The sequence below is a fragment of the Bison bison genome, unplaced genomic scaffold, assembly GCF_000754665.1.
Source record: "Bison bison bison isolate TAMUID 2011002044 unplaced genomic scaffold, Bison_UMD1.0 scf7180017864158, whole genome shotgun sequence".
Taxonomy (NCBI): domain Eukaryota; kingdom Metazoa; phylum Chordata; class Mammalia; order Artiodactyla; family Bovidae; genus Bison; species Bison bison.
This window is the reverse complement of record NW_011494730.1, coordinates 1,044,579-1,060,121: the sequence shown is the minus strand read 5'-3', so window position 1 is coordinate 1,060,121 and position 15,543 is coordinate 1,044,579. Positions and strand designations below refer to the sequence as shown.

Genomic DNA, 15,543 nt, shown 5'->3' with positions numbered 1-15,543 from the left:
AGATATGCAGATGACACCACCCTTATGGCAGAAAGTGAAGAGGAACTCAAAAGCCTCTTGATGAAAGTGAAAGAGGAGAGTGGAAAAAGTTGGCTTAAAGCTCAACATTCAGAAAACAAAGATCATGGCATCTGGTCCCATCACTTCATGGGAAACAGATGGGAAAACAGTGGAAACAGTGTCAGACTTTATTTTTGGGGGCTCCAAAATCACTGCAGGTGGTGATTGCAGCCATGAAATTAAAAGACACTTACTCCTTGAAAGAAAAGTTATGACCAACGTAGATGGCATATTGAAAAGCAGAGACATTACTTTGCCAACAGAGGTCTGTCTAGTCAAGGCTATGGTTTTTCCTGTGGTCATGTATGGATGTGAGAGTTGGATTGTGAAGCAAGCTGAGTGCCGAAGAATTGATGCTTTTGAACTATGGTGTTGGAGAAGATTCTTGAGAGTCGCTTGGACTGCAAGGAGATCCAACCAGTCCATTCTGAAGGAGATCAGTCCTGGGTGTTCATTGGAAGGACTAATGCTGAAGCTGAAACTCCAATACTTTGGCCACCTTATGCAAAGAGTTGACTCATTGGAAAAGACTCTGATGCTGGGAGGGATTGGGGGCAGGAGGAGAAGGGGACGACAGAGGATGAGATGGCTGGATGGCATCACCGACTTGATAGACGTGAGTTTTGAGTGAACTCCGGGAGTTGGTGATAGACAGGGAGGCCTGGCGTGCTGCAATTCATGGGGTCGCAGAGTCGGACATGACTGAGCAACTGAACTGACTGAACTGAACATTTCTATTATTGTAGTCTTACATATTAGCACCAAAAAACCCCCCAAAAAACTTAGGTATGAATCTAACAAAATATGTATAAGATGTATGTGAAGGAAACTGTGAAACTTTGATTAAAAAAACAAAGAAAATCTGTGGTTTGGTGGTGTAGTCTCTAAGTTGTACCCGACTCTTGTGACCCCATGGACTATATAGCCTGCAAGGCTCTTCTGTCCATGGGATTTCCCAGGCAAGAATACTGGAATGGGTTGCCATTTCCTTCTCCAAAAGAAAATCTAAATAGAGATATTCTATTATACATGGGTAGGAAGACTCATTATCATAAAGATCTTAGTTCTTCTCAACTTGATTTATGTATTTAGCACAATTCTAAACAAAATCTCAGCAAGTTATTTTATGGACATTGAGAAACTGATTGTGAAGTTTATATGGAAAGACAAAAATACCCAGAAGAGCTACATGATATTAAAGGAGATTAAAGTCATAGAACTGATTGACAGTACCTGATTTCAAAGCTTACTATAAAATATCGTAATCAAGACAGTATATGTTATTGACAAAAGGATAGATACATCAGTGAAACAAAATAGCACAGCAGAGTGAGTTCCAATCCCAGTTCTGCTACTAAAACAAAAAGACATCCTACGGACTGGAAGAAAATATTTGCAAATGATTCAACCAACAGGGGCTTAATTTCCAAAAATACAAACAGCTCCTACAATTGCATAACCATAAAAAAAAATAACAAACAAAAACCCACTCAAAAAAACAGAGTACCTAAATAGACATTTTTCCAAAGAAGACATACAGAGGAAAACATGCTCCACATCACTAATTAAAAATGCAAGTGAAAACTGTAATGAGGTATCACCTCAGGCCAGTCAGAATGACCATCATCAAAATGGCCATCCTACACATTGTTGGAGAGGGTGTGGAGAAAAAGGAACCCCCTACAGCGTTGGTGGGAATGTAAATTGTTGCCGCCACTATGGAAAACAGTATGGAGGTTCCTCAAAAACTAAAAATAGAGTTATCATATAATCTAGCAATCCCAGTCCTGGGCGAGTACCCATACAAAACTATAATTCAAAAAGATACATGAACCCCTAATTCATAGCGGCACTATTTACAATATCCAAGGCATAGAAACAACCCAAATGTCCAACAGCAGTTGAATGGATAAAGAAGACGTGAGTTACATATATGGGCTTCCCTGGTGGTCAGCTGGTAAAGAATCCACCTGCAGTGCGGGAGACCTGGGTTCCATCCCTGGGTTGGGAAGATTCCCCTGGAGAAGGGAAAGGCTACCCACTCCAGTATTCTGGCCTGGAGAATCCCATGGACTGTATAGCCCATGGGGTCACAAAGGGTCGGACACGACTGAGTGACTTTCACTCCACTCCACTTCACTGCTTCATACATGGAATATTACTCAACCATTATGTGTATATAAATATATATAGATAAAGAAGATATGTTACATATATGTAACATAATATTATGTTATTATGCAGCCATTAAAAAGAGCAAAATAATGCCATTTGCAGCAATATGGATGGACCTAGAGATTATCATATTAAGCAAAGTAAGTCAGAAAAAGATAGGGACTTCCCTGGTGATCCAGCGGCTAAGACTGCATTCTCCCAACGAAGATCGCTTGGGTTTAATCCCTGGTTAGGGAACTGGATCCCACATGCTGCAACTGAGAGTTCACATACCTCAACTACAAGAATCCTGCATGCTACAGCGAAGACCTGGCACAGCCAAATAAATTTTTTTTTTTTTAAAGAGACAAATGCCATGTGATATCACTTATATGTGGAATCTAAAATACAACACAAATGAACATGTCTAGAAAACAGAAACAGACTCACAGACATAGAGAACAGACTTGTGGTTGCCAAGGAAGAAGCAGGTTGGCAGCGGGAAGGACTGGAGTTTGGTAGCAGATGGCAACTATTATATGTAGGATAGATAAACAACAAGGTCCTACTGTATAGCTCAAGGAACTATTTTCAGTGTCCTGTGATAAACCAAAATGGAAAAGAATATGAAAACGGATGTATAACTGAGTCACCTTGCTGTAAAGCAGAAATTAAACACATTGTAAATCAACTATACTTCAGTAATGTTTAAAAAATAAAAATAATTGTTATAAGATGTAGTAAGAGCTTGGTAAATTTTATCTATTGTTTATGTTCTGATTTGATCCTGACAAGATTCATGAAAAAGGCAGATTAGGTATTATTTCCGTTTTATAGATCAGGAAATAGAATTTAAGGGCTATTGTTGCTGCTTAGTCGATTCAGTCGTGTCCGACTCTGTGCGACCCCAGAGACGGCAGCCCACCAGGTTCCCCCGTCCCTGGGATTCTCCAGGCAAGAACACTGGAGTGGGTTGCCATTTCCTTCTCCAATGCATGAAAGTGAAAAGTGAAAGTGAAGCCGCTCAGTTGTGTCCGACTCTTAGCGATCCCATGGACTACAGCCCACCAGGCTCCCTCCGTCCATGGGATTTTCCAGGCAAGAGTACTGGAGTGGGGTGCCATTTTCTTCTCCTTAAGGGCTATTACTGTGTAACGAAGAGCAAGTGGTTAGGGGCTTCCCTGGTGGCTCTAGTGGTAAAGAACCTGTCTGCCAGTTCAACTGAGGCCAGTTCAATCCCTGAGCCAAGAAGATCCTTTGGAGTAAGAAATGGTAACTCCAGTATTCTTGTCTGGTGAATCCCATGGACAGAGGAGCTTCGCAGGCTACAGTCCATGGGGCTGCAAAGAGTCGGACATGACTGAGCAATTAACACACACTTACTTTGTTTATTGTGAATAGTACTGCTATGAGCATAGGTATATAATTATCAATAGCCCACTTTCAGTTTTTTTGGGGTTATACCCAGAAGTAGGTAATAGATCTATTGTATCATATGATAATTCTGCTTTTAATGTTTTGAGGAACCACTCTACTGTTTTCCAAAGCAGCTGTACCATTTTATATTTTATCAACAGTTTTTCAAATTTTATCTGCTTTTGTGTACCAGTAAGCTGTATTTTTCTAAGACTTTGTCTAATTCATCAAACTTTCAAATTTATTAAGTGTTTGTAATGTCTTTGGTATTTGTGGTAATACATTTTTTCCATTTATATTGGTTACTTCAACCTTTTTTCTCATGTTATAAAAGTTTGTGTTGTCTGGAATTTATCACTTTATTTATCTTTTCAAGTAATTGATTTTGTGCTTTGTTGATCTTTTTTTTGTTTGTTTGTTTATTTTGTTCATTTGCTCTTACCCTTCTGTAAGATTATTCTGCTGTTGGTCACACACTCTTTGGATACGAGTGGTTTGTGGATTTGTGGTTTGCTTATGCTCACCTGGGTTTGTGGGATTGTTTTTTCCACCCGTTCCAAAACAATTTTTCAGAGGTACCCCGTTTTTTTCTCTGTATGTTTTAATGAAGAAAGTAAATTGGAGTGAAAGAAAGGGGTCTTAGAATTGGCATCATTTTTCAGCACTAGGCTTTAGTCATTATCAGCCGTACTTAAAATTCTAACCTACTCTGGTTGACAGGATTATCAAACGCAGCTTGTAACAGTGTTTCTGTCTCTCTTTTTTTCCCCTTCCCTGGCAGGACCCGTTGGGGCCCAGCCCCTACTCATGGTGCCCAGAAGACCTGGCTATGGCACCATGGGCAAACCCATTAAATTGCTGGCTAACTGTTTTCAAGTTGAAATTCCAAAGATTGATGTCTACCTCTATGAGGTAGATATTAAACCAGACAAGTGTCCTAGGAGAGTGAACAGGTAAGAATCAAGAAGTCACAGAGATCTTTTGCTGTTGGTTTTTGTCTTTGCTTTAGAAATTATGTTTATCTTATATGTCTAAATAGCAGTGTTTAATGTCTAAATTTGACCAAGAACACATGGTAATTTTCTTTGAAATTGACTGTACTTCAGAGGTGTGATAATGGGGGAAATCTACAAATAGTCTTGAAATTTTTCTGTTACAGTAACCTTATATGTTTTCTCTGTGATAATAGAAAAGGTCCAACTCACTGTTACGTGCTCTTAAAATCAGACTGAACATTTTTTTCCTTTGCTATTAGGTAATATCTATCTGTGCTTTTCTTTTCTCTTCCCACCTACCTTGAACTTATTTACCCCTTCTGTAATATTCCCTTTGAGACAATGGTGATTGTCATGATTTTATGCCTTTCCATCCTCAACTCCTCTAACTGTTCCCTACTCTTATACAGGAATAAGTATATATGATATATAAAGATTTGCAGTCTGCTGTTAATAAGATTCTCTCACTCCCTCCAAATACTATGAATGTGGATATGGTTTATGTAATATAGGAAATGTGAAAGGAATTTATGACATGATGTACACCACAAAGGAGGTTTTTTTAATTGAAGTATACTTGCTTTACAATGTTGTGTTAGTTTCTGCTATACAATAGCATGAATCATCTATAAGTATACATAGACTCCCTCCCTCTTGAACCTCCCTCCCACTCCCTCCAGGTCATCACAGAGCGCTGAGCTGAGCTCCCTGTGCTGTTCAGCAGCTTCCCACTAGCTGTCTGAGTAGTGTACATATATCAGTGCTACTCTCTAAATTTGTACCACCCTCTTCTTGCCCCCTCCTGTGAGATAAGATCCATAAGAAATATGAAATAAATTAGTACTAAGAATCTTTGTAATAACATGTAACAGAAAACCCCTATCATATGAGTGTTACAATTAACATAATAACAGAGTTCTTCCTGAGGTCAGGAGGCAAGTTGTAGAGTATTACAAGTGGAGAAACCTAAGGTATCAACTAATCTGATACCTTTTTTTCCCCCATACCTTTTTTATACCTGAAATCAAGAAAGGTTGAGAGGCTTATTCAACACCGCTTACTAGTAGCAAATGTGAGACCAGAACTCCAGAATCCTGACTTGATAGTCGTTAAGAAATAATTTGTAAAGCAAGAAGGGAAGGAATTGAATTAATCTAAAGAGTTGGTAGAATTGCAGATAGCTGTAGTAAAGAAAGCACTTTTTGTTTTGTTTTTAAGATAAGGCAGCAGTAACAAAGATACAAACTCCAGGAGATAGTGAAGGACAGGGAAGCCTGGCGTGCTGCAGTCCATGGGGTCGCAAAGAGTCGGACATGACTTAGCGACTGAACAACAACAAAGGTATGGCAGTTGAGGAGAACCAGGTGTACTGACCTAAGCCAGGCTCAAAGGGGAGGTTCTAGTCAGTTACTGCAGCGCTTGCCATCTGACTAGATGATTACCTAATCTTGCTGTAGCCTCTGCCTCTTTCCTGAGCTTTGGACTGACACCTTACTATCTATAAAGGACTTCAAACAACTTACTCTCTGAATCCTCCTCTCCACACTCTGCTCATGTTGCTATATTCTTTTTTTCTACCTAAATTTCCAAACTAGAACTTCCTTTTCCTCCTATTGGTGATCATGTCCTATTGCTTCTTTTTCAGAAACTATTCCCTAATCTGGCCCCCTCTATCCGTATTACTGCCACCTTGGTTTCAGACCCTTATTTGTTGCCTAGACTATTGTAATGACCTTGTCTGCCCTAACGTCTCTTTCTGTCTCCATTCTCCTAACATATCTACACTTTTGGCATAGTTATCCTTTTAAGTAAGAAATCTGATAATTTCACTCGCCTACTTTTAAATGTGCTCAGCTGCCTATTGCCTACAGAAGAGCATCCCAAGTTTAGTGTAGTATGCCCTTCTTAGTTTGGCTCTAACCTTCATCTTTTTTCATATTCTGCGACTCCTACCTGGAATGCCCTCTCTGCCTTTATCTAGCTGGCAAACTTCTATTATTTTTCAAGACGAACCTTTTGAACTCCGTAGTCAGATGGTAGTTCACTTTTTAAAATAAATAATAACTGGCAGTTTATTAATCGATGGAGTATATTGCACAACAAATTCCCTCACATCTTTCAGGAAGAAAACCCGTTAGATTTGAAGAATAAAGACATCACCCACTGAATTTGGACATCATTAAAAGGTGCTTTAAATATTTCTTTGGGAAAAGGGACACAACACTTCTACTCAGGAGAAACATACAGTCCAGGTCTTTTATTTTCTTTGTAGCCATTGTGGCATGAATTCATGGAGAATGGGCTCAGCAGTTCAGGCTCCTTCCCACTGGTTCTCACAGAGTGTGTATCTCTGGGTGGAGCAAGCTGGTGCTTCAGCTGAACCCAAATACTTTTCTTTTTGGCTCCCTTCTTTTTCTAATCATTTTCCTTTACACATTTCAGGAAGCTGTCTTGGCTCTTAGACTGCTTAATGTGCTCCATGTGCACATTAATTCTCTTAGCAAGAACCTTGCCCTTAACTTGTTTGTTTACACGGATGCCATCAGCATGCTAGGTAACACTGTAGACTCTTCCAGTTTTGCCACCGTAACATTTATGGGGCATTTCTTGTCAAGAATGGTGCCCTTCCCTTGTTATCTACAACATCACCTCTCTTGTTGATGTGCATGATATGTGTGGCCACAGGAGCAACTCCATGTTTCCTAAAAGGCCTAGAAAACATACAGCGAGTACCCCTCCTCTCTCCCTTCATGTTGGTCATTTTGGGAAAATGCTGGAGGGTGGCGGTTCCAGCCAAAAGGCCAGCTCATTCTACTATGACCTTGTAGTACTTGATTGGTATGCACTTTTGTTATAATATATTTAGTACAATATTTGTTGCTACCTTCTTCTCTCAGCATAACCTCTTCATGAAAAGTTATATTCTTTATCATCATCTGTATCATCATCTGATCTTAGCTCAGTGATTGGCACAGAGTAAATACTCAATAAAATGAACAAAATGCCTATAAAACTAAGAGGGGATGAGTGTATTGGTGAGAGACAGGAAAGAGAACTGGACATTACAAAGGGCTTCGTATGGATGTTCAGTACCCTATCCTCTCTCCTAGAATATGCAGGTTAGTCTTTATCATAGTATCCTTTTCTTTTGTCTGTCTTTGTGCTTACAGGGATTACCCATCTCATGCTGCACTCTCAAATTCCCTTTTTCTTATTTCTCAAAACTAGGGTGTTAATGTGTAAATTTGAACAAAGGATAATCCTGGCCTTTCTGGTAGATGTTTACATTTTTTAAAGGCATTTATTAATCTAAAGAAATCTCTTAACCAATAGAATGTCTAAGGCAAATATTTCTTAGCTGAATTTCTTATTATCGCCTCTCCAGCTTGCCCTACCTGAAAGAATTGTCCTTAAATTTAGCAATATATAGTGGAGAATTCTTATATGTTATTTATTGAATAGGAAAAGTATATAATTATAACATTAGAAACAGAGATCAAATTGCCAGCGTTTGCTGGATTATGGAGAAAGCTAGGGAATTCCAAAAAAATTTGCCTCTGTTTCGTTGACTGTGCCAAAGGCTTTGACTGTATGGATCATAATAAACTGTGAAAAGCTCTTAAAGAGGTGGAAATACCAGACTATCTTACCTGTCTCCTGAGAAATCTATTTGTGGGTCAAGAAGCAACAGTTAGAACCCTGTATGGACAGGGTTGTCTGCTGTCACCCTGTTTGTTTAACCTGTACACCAAGCACATCATGAAAAATGCCCGGCTGGATGAACTCATCCAAGCTGGAATCAAGATAGCGGGAGAAACATCGACAGCCTTAGATATTTGGATGATACCACTCTAATGGCAGTAAGCTATGAGGAACTAAAGAGCATCTTGATGAGGGTAAAGGAAGAAAGTGAAACAGCCGGCTTAAAACTAAATATTAAAAAAACTAAGATCATAGCATCCGGCCCCATCACTTCATGGCAAATGGAAGGGGAAAAGGTGGAATCAGTGACAGATTTTCTCGTCCTGGGCTCTGAAATCACTGCGGATGGTGACTGCAGCCATGAAATCAGAAGATGATTGTTTCTTGGCAGATAAGCTATGACAAACCTAGACAGTGTGTTGAAAAGCAGAGACATTACTCTGCCGACAGAGGTCCGTATAGTCTAGGCTATAGTCTTCCCAGTGGTCACATACGGTTGTGAGAGTTGGACCGTAAAGAAGGCAGAGCACCTTCATTCAAACTGTGGTACTGGAGAAGACTCCTGAGAGTCCCTTGGACAGCAAGGAGATCAAACCAGTCAATTGTAAGGGACATCACCCCTGAATACTCCTCGGAAGGACTGATGCTGTAGCTGAAACTCCAGTATTTTGATCATTTGATGCAAACAGCTGACTCATTGGAAAAGTCCCTGATGCTGGGAAAGATTAAGGGCAGAAGGACAAGAGGGCATCATAGGATGAGATGGCTGGATGGCATCACCAATGCAATGGACATGAATTTGGGCAAACTTCAGGAGATGGTGAGGGACAGAGAGGCTTGGCATGCTGCAGTCCATGGGGTAGCAAAGAGTCGGACATGACTATGTGACTGAACAACAACAACAGTGTTAGAACAGCAAAATCACTTGAAGACAAAATGGGTTGGAATTGAGGGAATGATAGGAGTTGGAGACTTGGGACTTGGAGGTATGTCAGTTAAGGGTTTTTTTTTTAATATTTCAGATGAGTCTCTCATAAGAGACTGAGGCAGTCGCAGTAATGTTGGGTATAAAAGACCAAAATTATTTATATTAGATTTGTTCCTTTTCTTACCTTTTTTTGGTAAAGGAATAATCACATGTTATATGTGTGTATATGAAGTTGTGTACCACAGAGTTTCAACATGTTGGTTAAATTTGAGAGGAACATATATATAATAAATTAGTGTGGTACATTCTGGTTTTAACTTATGGCCCTGTTGACATCCCTAATTGCATTTCATCTTTATGTTGCTTTGTCTTCTTATGTTATTTGTCAGTAGAAGTAAAGGATCTGTAATTAAGATGTTTCCAAATGGAAATTTTTTTATCATGTACCTTTTATTTGAGTTTTGACAGGAGCTAGAGGATCTCTTTGGGACTCTAAAATTGGCATTAACCAACTTTGTACTTTGCTAATAATATTGACTTAATTTTATGTCAACATCCACGAAACTTATTCCTTTTGTTTTCTTCAGAAGACTAGTTCTTGTCTTCACTTTTTGCAGTATTACATACAAGTAGTCATTTAAAATTGTTGATGGGCTTCCTAAATTGATTTAGTTCTTACATGTCAAAAACTAGAATTCCAAAAGTTGGAAACTCAATAGAACCTTACAATTCCTTTTCAATATTAACTAAATAGTTATGAGCCAAAATGTAGCAGTATTTAAATCAACACATATGAGGTTTCTCTTGTCCATATGCCACATGCTCAAATATTTGGAACTATGACATTAATCATACTAGTAGAATGATGTATTGCAGCCAAGCAAGTTTCCACTTTAGTCAGAAGAGTTTTCTTGGACAAAATATGCAGGAAATGCTTGTGAATCATCTTGTGAGTCAATTTTTCTACCTTAGATTTTCTTTCTGTTGCTTTTTTTGTCCTTTCCTCACTTCTTTTCTGGAGTATGTATCTATGTGTTTCTTTTTTTCCCTATTTAATGATTTCATTTTAAAATCATCATTAGTTAAAAGAGTAAAGCAGGTTTCAGATGTTTCTAGGTGCTTTTTTACAAGTGAATGGTATTAATAACTAAAAGTTAATTTTTAGAAGTATTATGACCTAGAGTGTAAAATCTGTAACTTGAGATTTTTATGCTCGTTTGTCCAACTACTAAATGTATATCAGGGTAAATCCTCAGTAGGCTGTCAATGTACTTATTCAAAGTTGTTAAATAGTGAAATAGATGTGAAAATTGTTTATGCAGCATGATTATAAATGCAAGATCTACTTGTATAAAGATCGAAGGAATCTTGAAATGGTAATAGAGTGATCAAATTTTTTATTTAATTTTCTTTCATAAATTAAACATTATCTGACAGTCATTATATTAGGATGATTGTGCTTACTCAGTCAGTCGTGTCAGTTGTGACTCTTTGCCACCCTTTGGACTGTAGCCTGTCAGGCTCATCTGTCCGTGGGATTTTTCAGGCAAGAATAGTGGAATAGGTTGCCATTTCCTTCTCCACAGGATCTTCCGGACCCAGGAATTGAACCTGTGTCTCCTATGTCTCCTGCATTGCAGGCGGATTCTTTACCCATTACTATTTTATTACGATTAATGACATAGTGCTGAATATTTGTGCATATTGCATACAGAGGTAATATAATTCTGATGATTGAATTTTAGAAGGAAAAAATATATCTATATTGAAAAGATTTTGGCTTTTATGTAGAAATCATCACAAGTCAGAGTGTTTGAAGAAACTCTCTTTTGTTATTTGGAATATTATTGACAGTGTTATACTAGGGTAGTGTTCCAAGAAAGGGACATTCTTTTTTTAAATAGCAACTTTATTGATATACAATTCATATAGTACACAGTTCACTCATTTAAAATGTACAATTCAGTGTTATTTAGTGTGTTTACAGTGATAGTGGACAACCATCACCCCAGTCATACTTTAGAACATTTTGTCCTCTGCCAAAGAAATCTCATTAGCAGCCACTCCCCATTTCCTCCCTCTCTGCATCCCTCCCTCCTTGCATCCCTGCCCAACACTAGCCTACTTTCTGGCTCTGTAGATTTGCCTTTTCTGGACATTTCAATATAAATGGAATCATACAGAATGTGGCCTTTTGTGTGACCGACCTCTTTCATTTCACATGTTTTCACATAATGTTGTAACAGAAAGAAGTAAAACTGTGAGTCGCTCAGTTGTGTCCGACGCTATGCAACCCCACAGACTGTAGTCCACTAGTCTCCTCTGTCCATGGGATTCTCCAGGCAAGAATACTGGAGTCGGGTAGCCACTTCCTTCTCTGGGGATCTTCCTAACCCAGGGACTGAATCTGTGTCTACCTGCATTGCAGGCAGATTCTTTACAGTCTGAGTCACCAGGGAAGTCCCTTAATGTTGTAGTATCTATTAGTATTTCATTACTTTTTATTACTTAATAAGATGCCATTGTATGGATATTTTGTGTTTCTGTTCACTTGTTGATGGATGTGGGAGTTGTTTGCACTTTTTGGCTCTTAAGATTCATGTTGCTATTCACATTCATGTTTTCATTTCTCTTGAGTGTATACCCAAGAGTGGAATCAAATAGCAACTCGATGTTTAATCTTTTGAGGAACTGCCAGAATCTTCCAAAATGGATGCATCATTTTACATTCCTGATAGCAGTATGTGGTGATTCCAGTGTCTCTACATCCTCATTAACATTTGTTATCTGTCTTTTTCACTAGCTATCTTAGTAAGTGTTGAGTAGTATCACGTTGTTACTTTGATTTGCATTTCCCTGATGGCTAATGATGTTGAGCATCTTTTTGTGTACTTATTGGCTATTTGCATATTTTCAGAGAAATGTCTGTCCAAGTCTTTTGCCCATTTGAAAATTAAATCGTTTGCCTTTTTTGTTACTAAGCTGTAGGAGTTCTTTATACCTTATCAGATAAGATGATTTGCAAAAGTTTTCTCCTTTTCTGCACCGTGCCTTTTTTACTTCCTTTTAAAATTTTTTCTTTTTTCTTGCAATTGAGATATAGTTGATTTACAATACTATATTAGTTTCAAATGTACAACATAATGATTTGACATTTAATAGATTATACTCCATATAAAGTTATATAAAATATTGGCTATATTCCTTTTGCATTTTCACTTTCTTTGAAACACATTTTTTATTTTGATGAAGTCTAGTTATTTTTTCTTTTGTCAACTGTTCTTTTGATGTGTTTTGAGGGGTATACTTCTGATTAAAATGATTTAGAAGACAAACCCCAAAAAACACTGCCAGTGAAAATTAAATGGTTTAGTTTTGCATGTTCAGCTGTCTTGGGGAAACTTTACCATACAAAATATATAATTTTTAAAAAGCAAGTTTTATTTGCCTTGTTAGTCGTTAGTCACTTGTAAGATAAGAAAGCTAATAGATGGTGAATATTTCAAATCTCAAAATTCTTTTAAAGTAGCATCTAAATAAATTACTCACTAATCTTTTGGCTGATATTCCTACAATATATTTGAAATTGAAAGGTATTTTTCAAAGATACTGTTGTAAATAAAGATATGTCTAAACATAGGGACTGTAGGTAGGGTTTATTTTTAACATCTATCCATTTGTGTAGATTCAAATTACAATAACAGCTGTATAATATTCCATTGTAGGATGTGCCTTGATTGTTTACTTCTAGGCTGCTCCTTTTTTTTTTTTTAGACTGAGTTAATTTAAAGCAGTTATCTGAATGTGCTATATTATTGTACCAATTAAGAATGCTATTGGTACTAGATTTCAAAATTTATGGATCTGACTAGAACTATAATTCTAAATCTACGGTAACTTTTAAAGCCTTAAAGATCGTTTTTTAAATCTTGCCTATGTTTTCTTAACTGTTTAATTTATTGTGCGTCTGTTTTGTGTCAGGCACTGTGCTAAGCTCTGGGGATAACAAGATAAATAAAACATGATTCCTGCCAAGGATTTTATAGTCTGTGTAGAGTGACAAGTTCTGTGAGATGTGTGGAGTACTGATTCCCAATTTTGGTTATGGAGATAGAGTAGATGACATGCTATCTGAGCTGAATAGTTACCTAGTGGAGCAGGGGAAAGAATATTCCATATAGGGAACATGAGTAAAGGTATGACATGTTTACATAACAGAAATTAGCCAGTATAAATAGAGTAGATAGAGTCTGAAAAGTTGACCAGGGAATAGGTTATGAAGGATCTTAAGTCCATGCTAAGGCTCGTGAATTCAGAAAGAGTAGAGAGCCATATTCCCATGGACAGAGGAGCCTGATGGGCAACAGTCCATGGGGTCGCAAAGAGTCGGCCACGACTGAGTGACTTCACACCCTCATTCAGCAATAAATAAATATATATATTTATATACAGAAATTAATTTTTTAATTATTAAAAAATTATACTACTATTCTAACTTTGTGTAACTATCAAAAAATTAAAGGTGGGAAACAATATTTGAAATAAACTAAGACTATAGTAATTTGAAATGTTCTGATTTCTGTACCAGAAACCTGATAGAATATGTGCTGCACACTTGAACAGAAAAAAGTTACAGCTTGCTGAAAATGAATGAATGAGTGAGAGTTTCACTGTTAACTCACATTACAGAAATCCCATTATTCCCTTAGGATTTCTTGTGTACCTACATGTGTTGTTACACCTGACCATCTCATGTGGACTAAGTGAGGGCACCAGTGTCAATCTCTATTCATGAATATTAGTCCATCTTGATTAGTAATTGTTAGATGAAAATTAAATATAAATACTTCTAACGATTTTTTCTCATACTCTACATACCCCCTAGCACCTCTAGTACTTGCTTTTTTAAATTTGAAGTACAGTTGATTTATAACATAAGTTTCAGGTGTATAGCTTAGTGAGTCAGTATTTTTTGCAATTATACTTCATTATAGTTTATTAAAAGATAATGCTTATAATTCCCTATGCTGTCCTCTTTGCTGATCTGTTTAATATTTTATGCTGCTGCTGCAGCTGTTTAATCCCTAATTTGTGTCCAACTTTTTGCGACCCCATGGGCTATAGCCAACTAGGTTCCTCTGTCCATGGGATTTCCCAGGTGAGAAGACTCTGGTGGCTTGCCATTTCCTTCTCCAGGGGATCTTCCCAACCCAGGGATCGAACTCACATCTCCTGCACTGCAGGCAGATTCTTTACCACTGAGCCACCAGGGAAGAGGTGATAGTTAAAATCTAGGGAGAGTGCATAGAATCAAGATAAGAAGACTGAGAATAGATTCCTGGGATAAGACTCAGGTTTGTCAATGAAGACACTTAGGAGATTGGAAAGGTAGGAAAACCAGGACAAAGTAGAAAGTAAGTCAAGTATCATGATTTTCAAGGATAGATCACAGTTGCAGATGCTCAAAGAAGCCAGAAATATAGAGACTGAAAAGAGACTGTGTCTGAAGAAGTCAATGGTGGTCTGGAGGAGAGTGTTCTAGAGGAGAATGGTTAGCGTAAGCCACCTTGAGTTTAAAATCTATTACTCAATCTAGTCTGTCAGTCGTTTGTGAATACTAGAAGTGTTTATAGATTAACTACTGTGGTTATATAAGGTTATGAAAGAATTCATACCCATGTGAACTGGCAGTGAAGATAGTTTATGGTGAAATGCTCTGATGTACTATGAATTTTGTAAAGTATTAAAAATTTGATCTAAAGTATAACTCTACTCTGCATCTTTAAACTTTATTTTGACACAAAAGTATTTATTGGCTACCCTCTCTGCTACTTAGCACAGAGGTATGAAGTTAAATTAGAAGTTGGAAGGATACTAGGAGAGCTTGTCAGCTGTTTGCATTGTGTTTTATAAACCACTGGGTGATTTTAGCATCTTGTTATATCTTAGCAGTATTGTTATACCTTCTCCAGTATTCTTGCCTGTAGACTCCTCATGGACAGAGAGCCTGGGGCTACAGTCCATGGGGTCACAAAATCGGACACGACTGAGTCACTCAGCACAGCACATACTTCAGCCATCTTCCTTTATTCTGTCTGTGCTATAGTCACAGATTAATTTATTAGCTGGGAATACTAAATTAAGGTGAAAAGTCACTTCAGAGGAATGTATTATTTCATGCCTTCTCCTAAAGACTAATGTAATATTTCCCATTCTACCTTTAGGGAGTAGAAAATTAAGAGGTACTTAAAAATGAGATGAATGAAGATGGGTGTCTGTGAGTTTATA

The 15,543-nt window shown here is 37.7% G+C and overlaps 1 protein-coding gene and 1 pseudogene across 2 annotated transcripts in view; one reads left to right on the top strand and one right to left on the bottom strand.

The window, feature by feature from the left end:
- The window catches only part of AGO3 (argonaute RISC catalytic component 3), a 131,844-nt gene that overhangs the window by 23,592 nt on the left and 92,709 nt on the right, over positions 1–15,543 (top strand). The window contains exon 2 of one of the 2 annotated variants that reach the window (XM_010841174.1): positions 4,412–4,583. In XM_010841174.1, coding sequence (XP_010839476.1) covers positions 4,412–4,583 — 172 coding nt within the window. Of the gene's footprint in view, positions 1–4,411; positions 4,584–15,543 lie in introns of those variants that run through there. The other variant, XM_010841175.1, reaches the window with a different exon arrangement.
- On the bottom strand, positions 5,921–8,246 carry LOC104989496 (annotated as a pseudogene).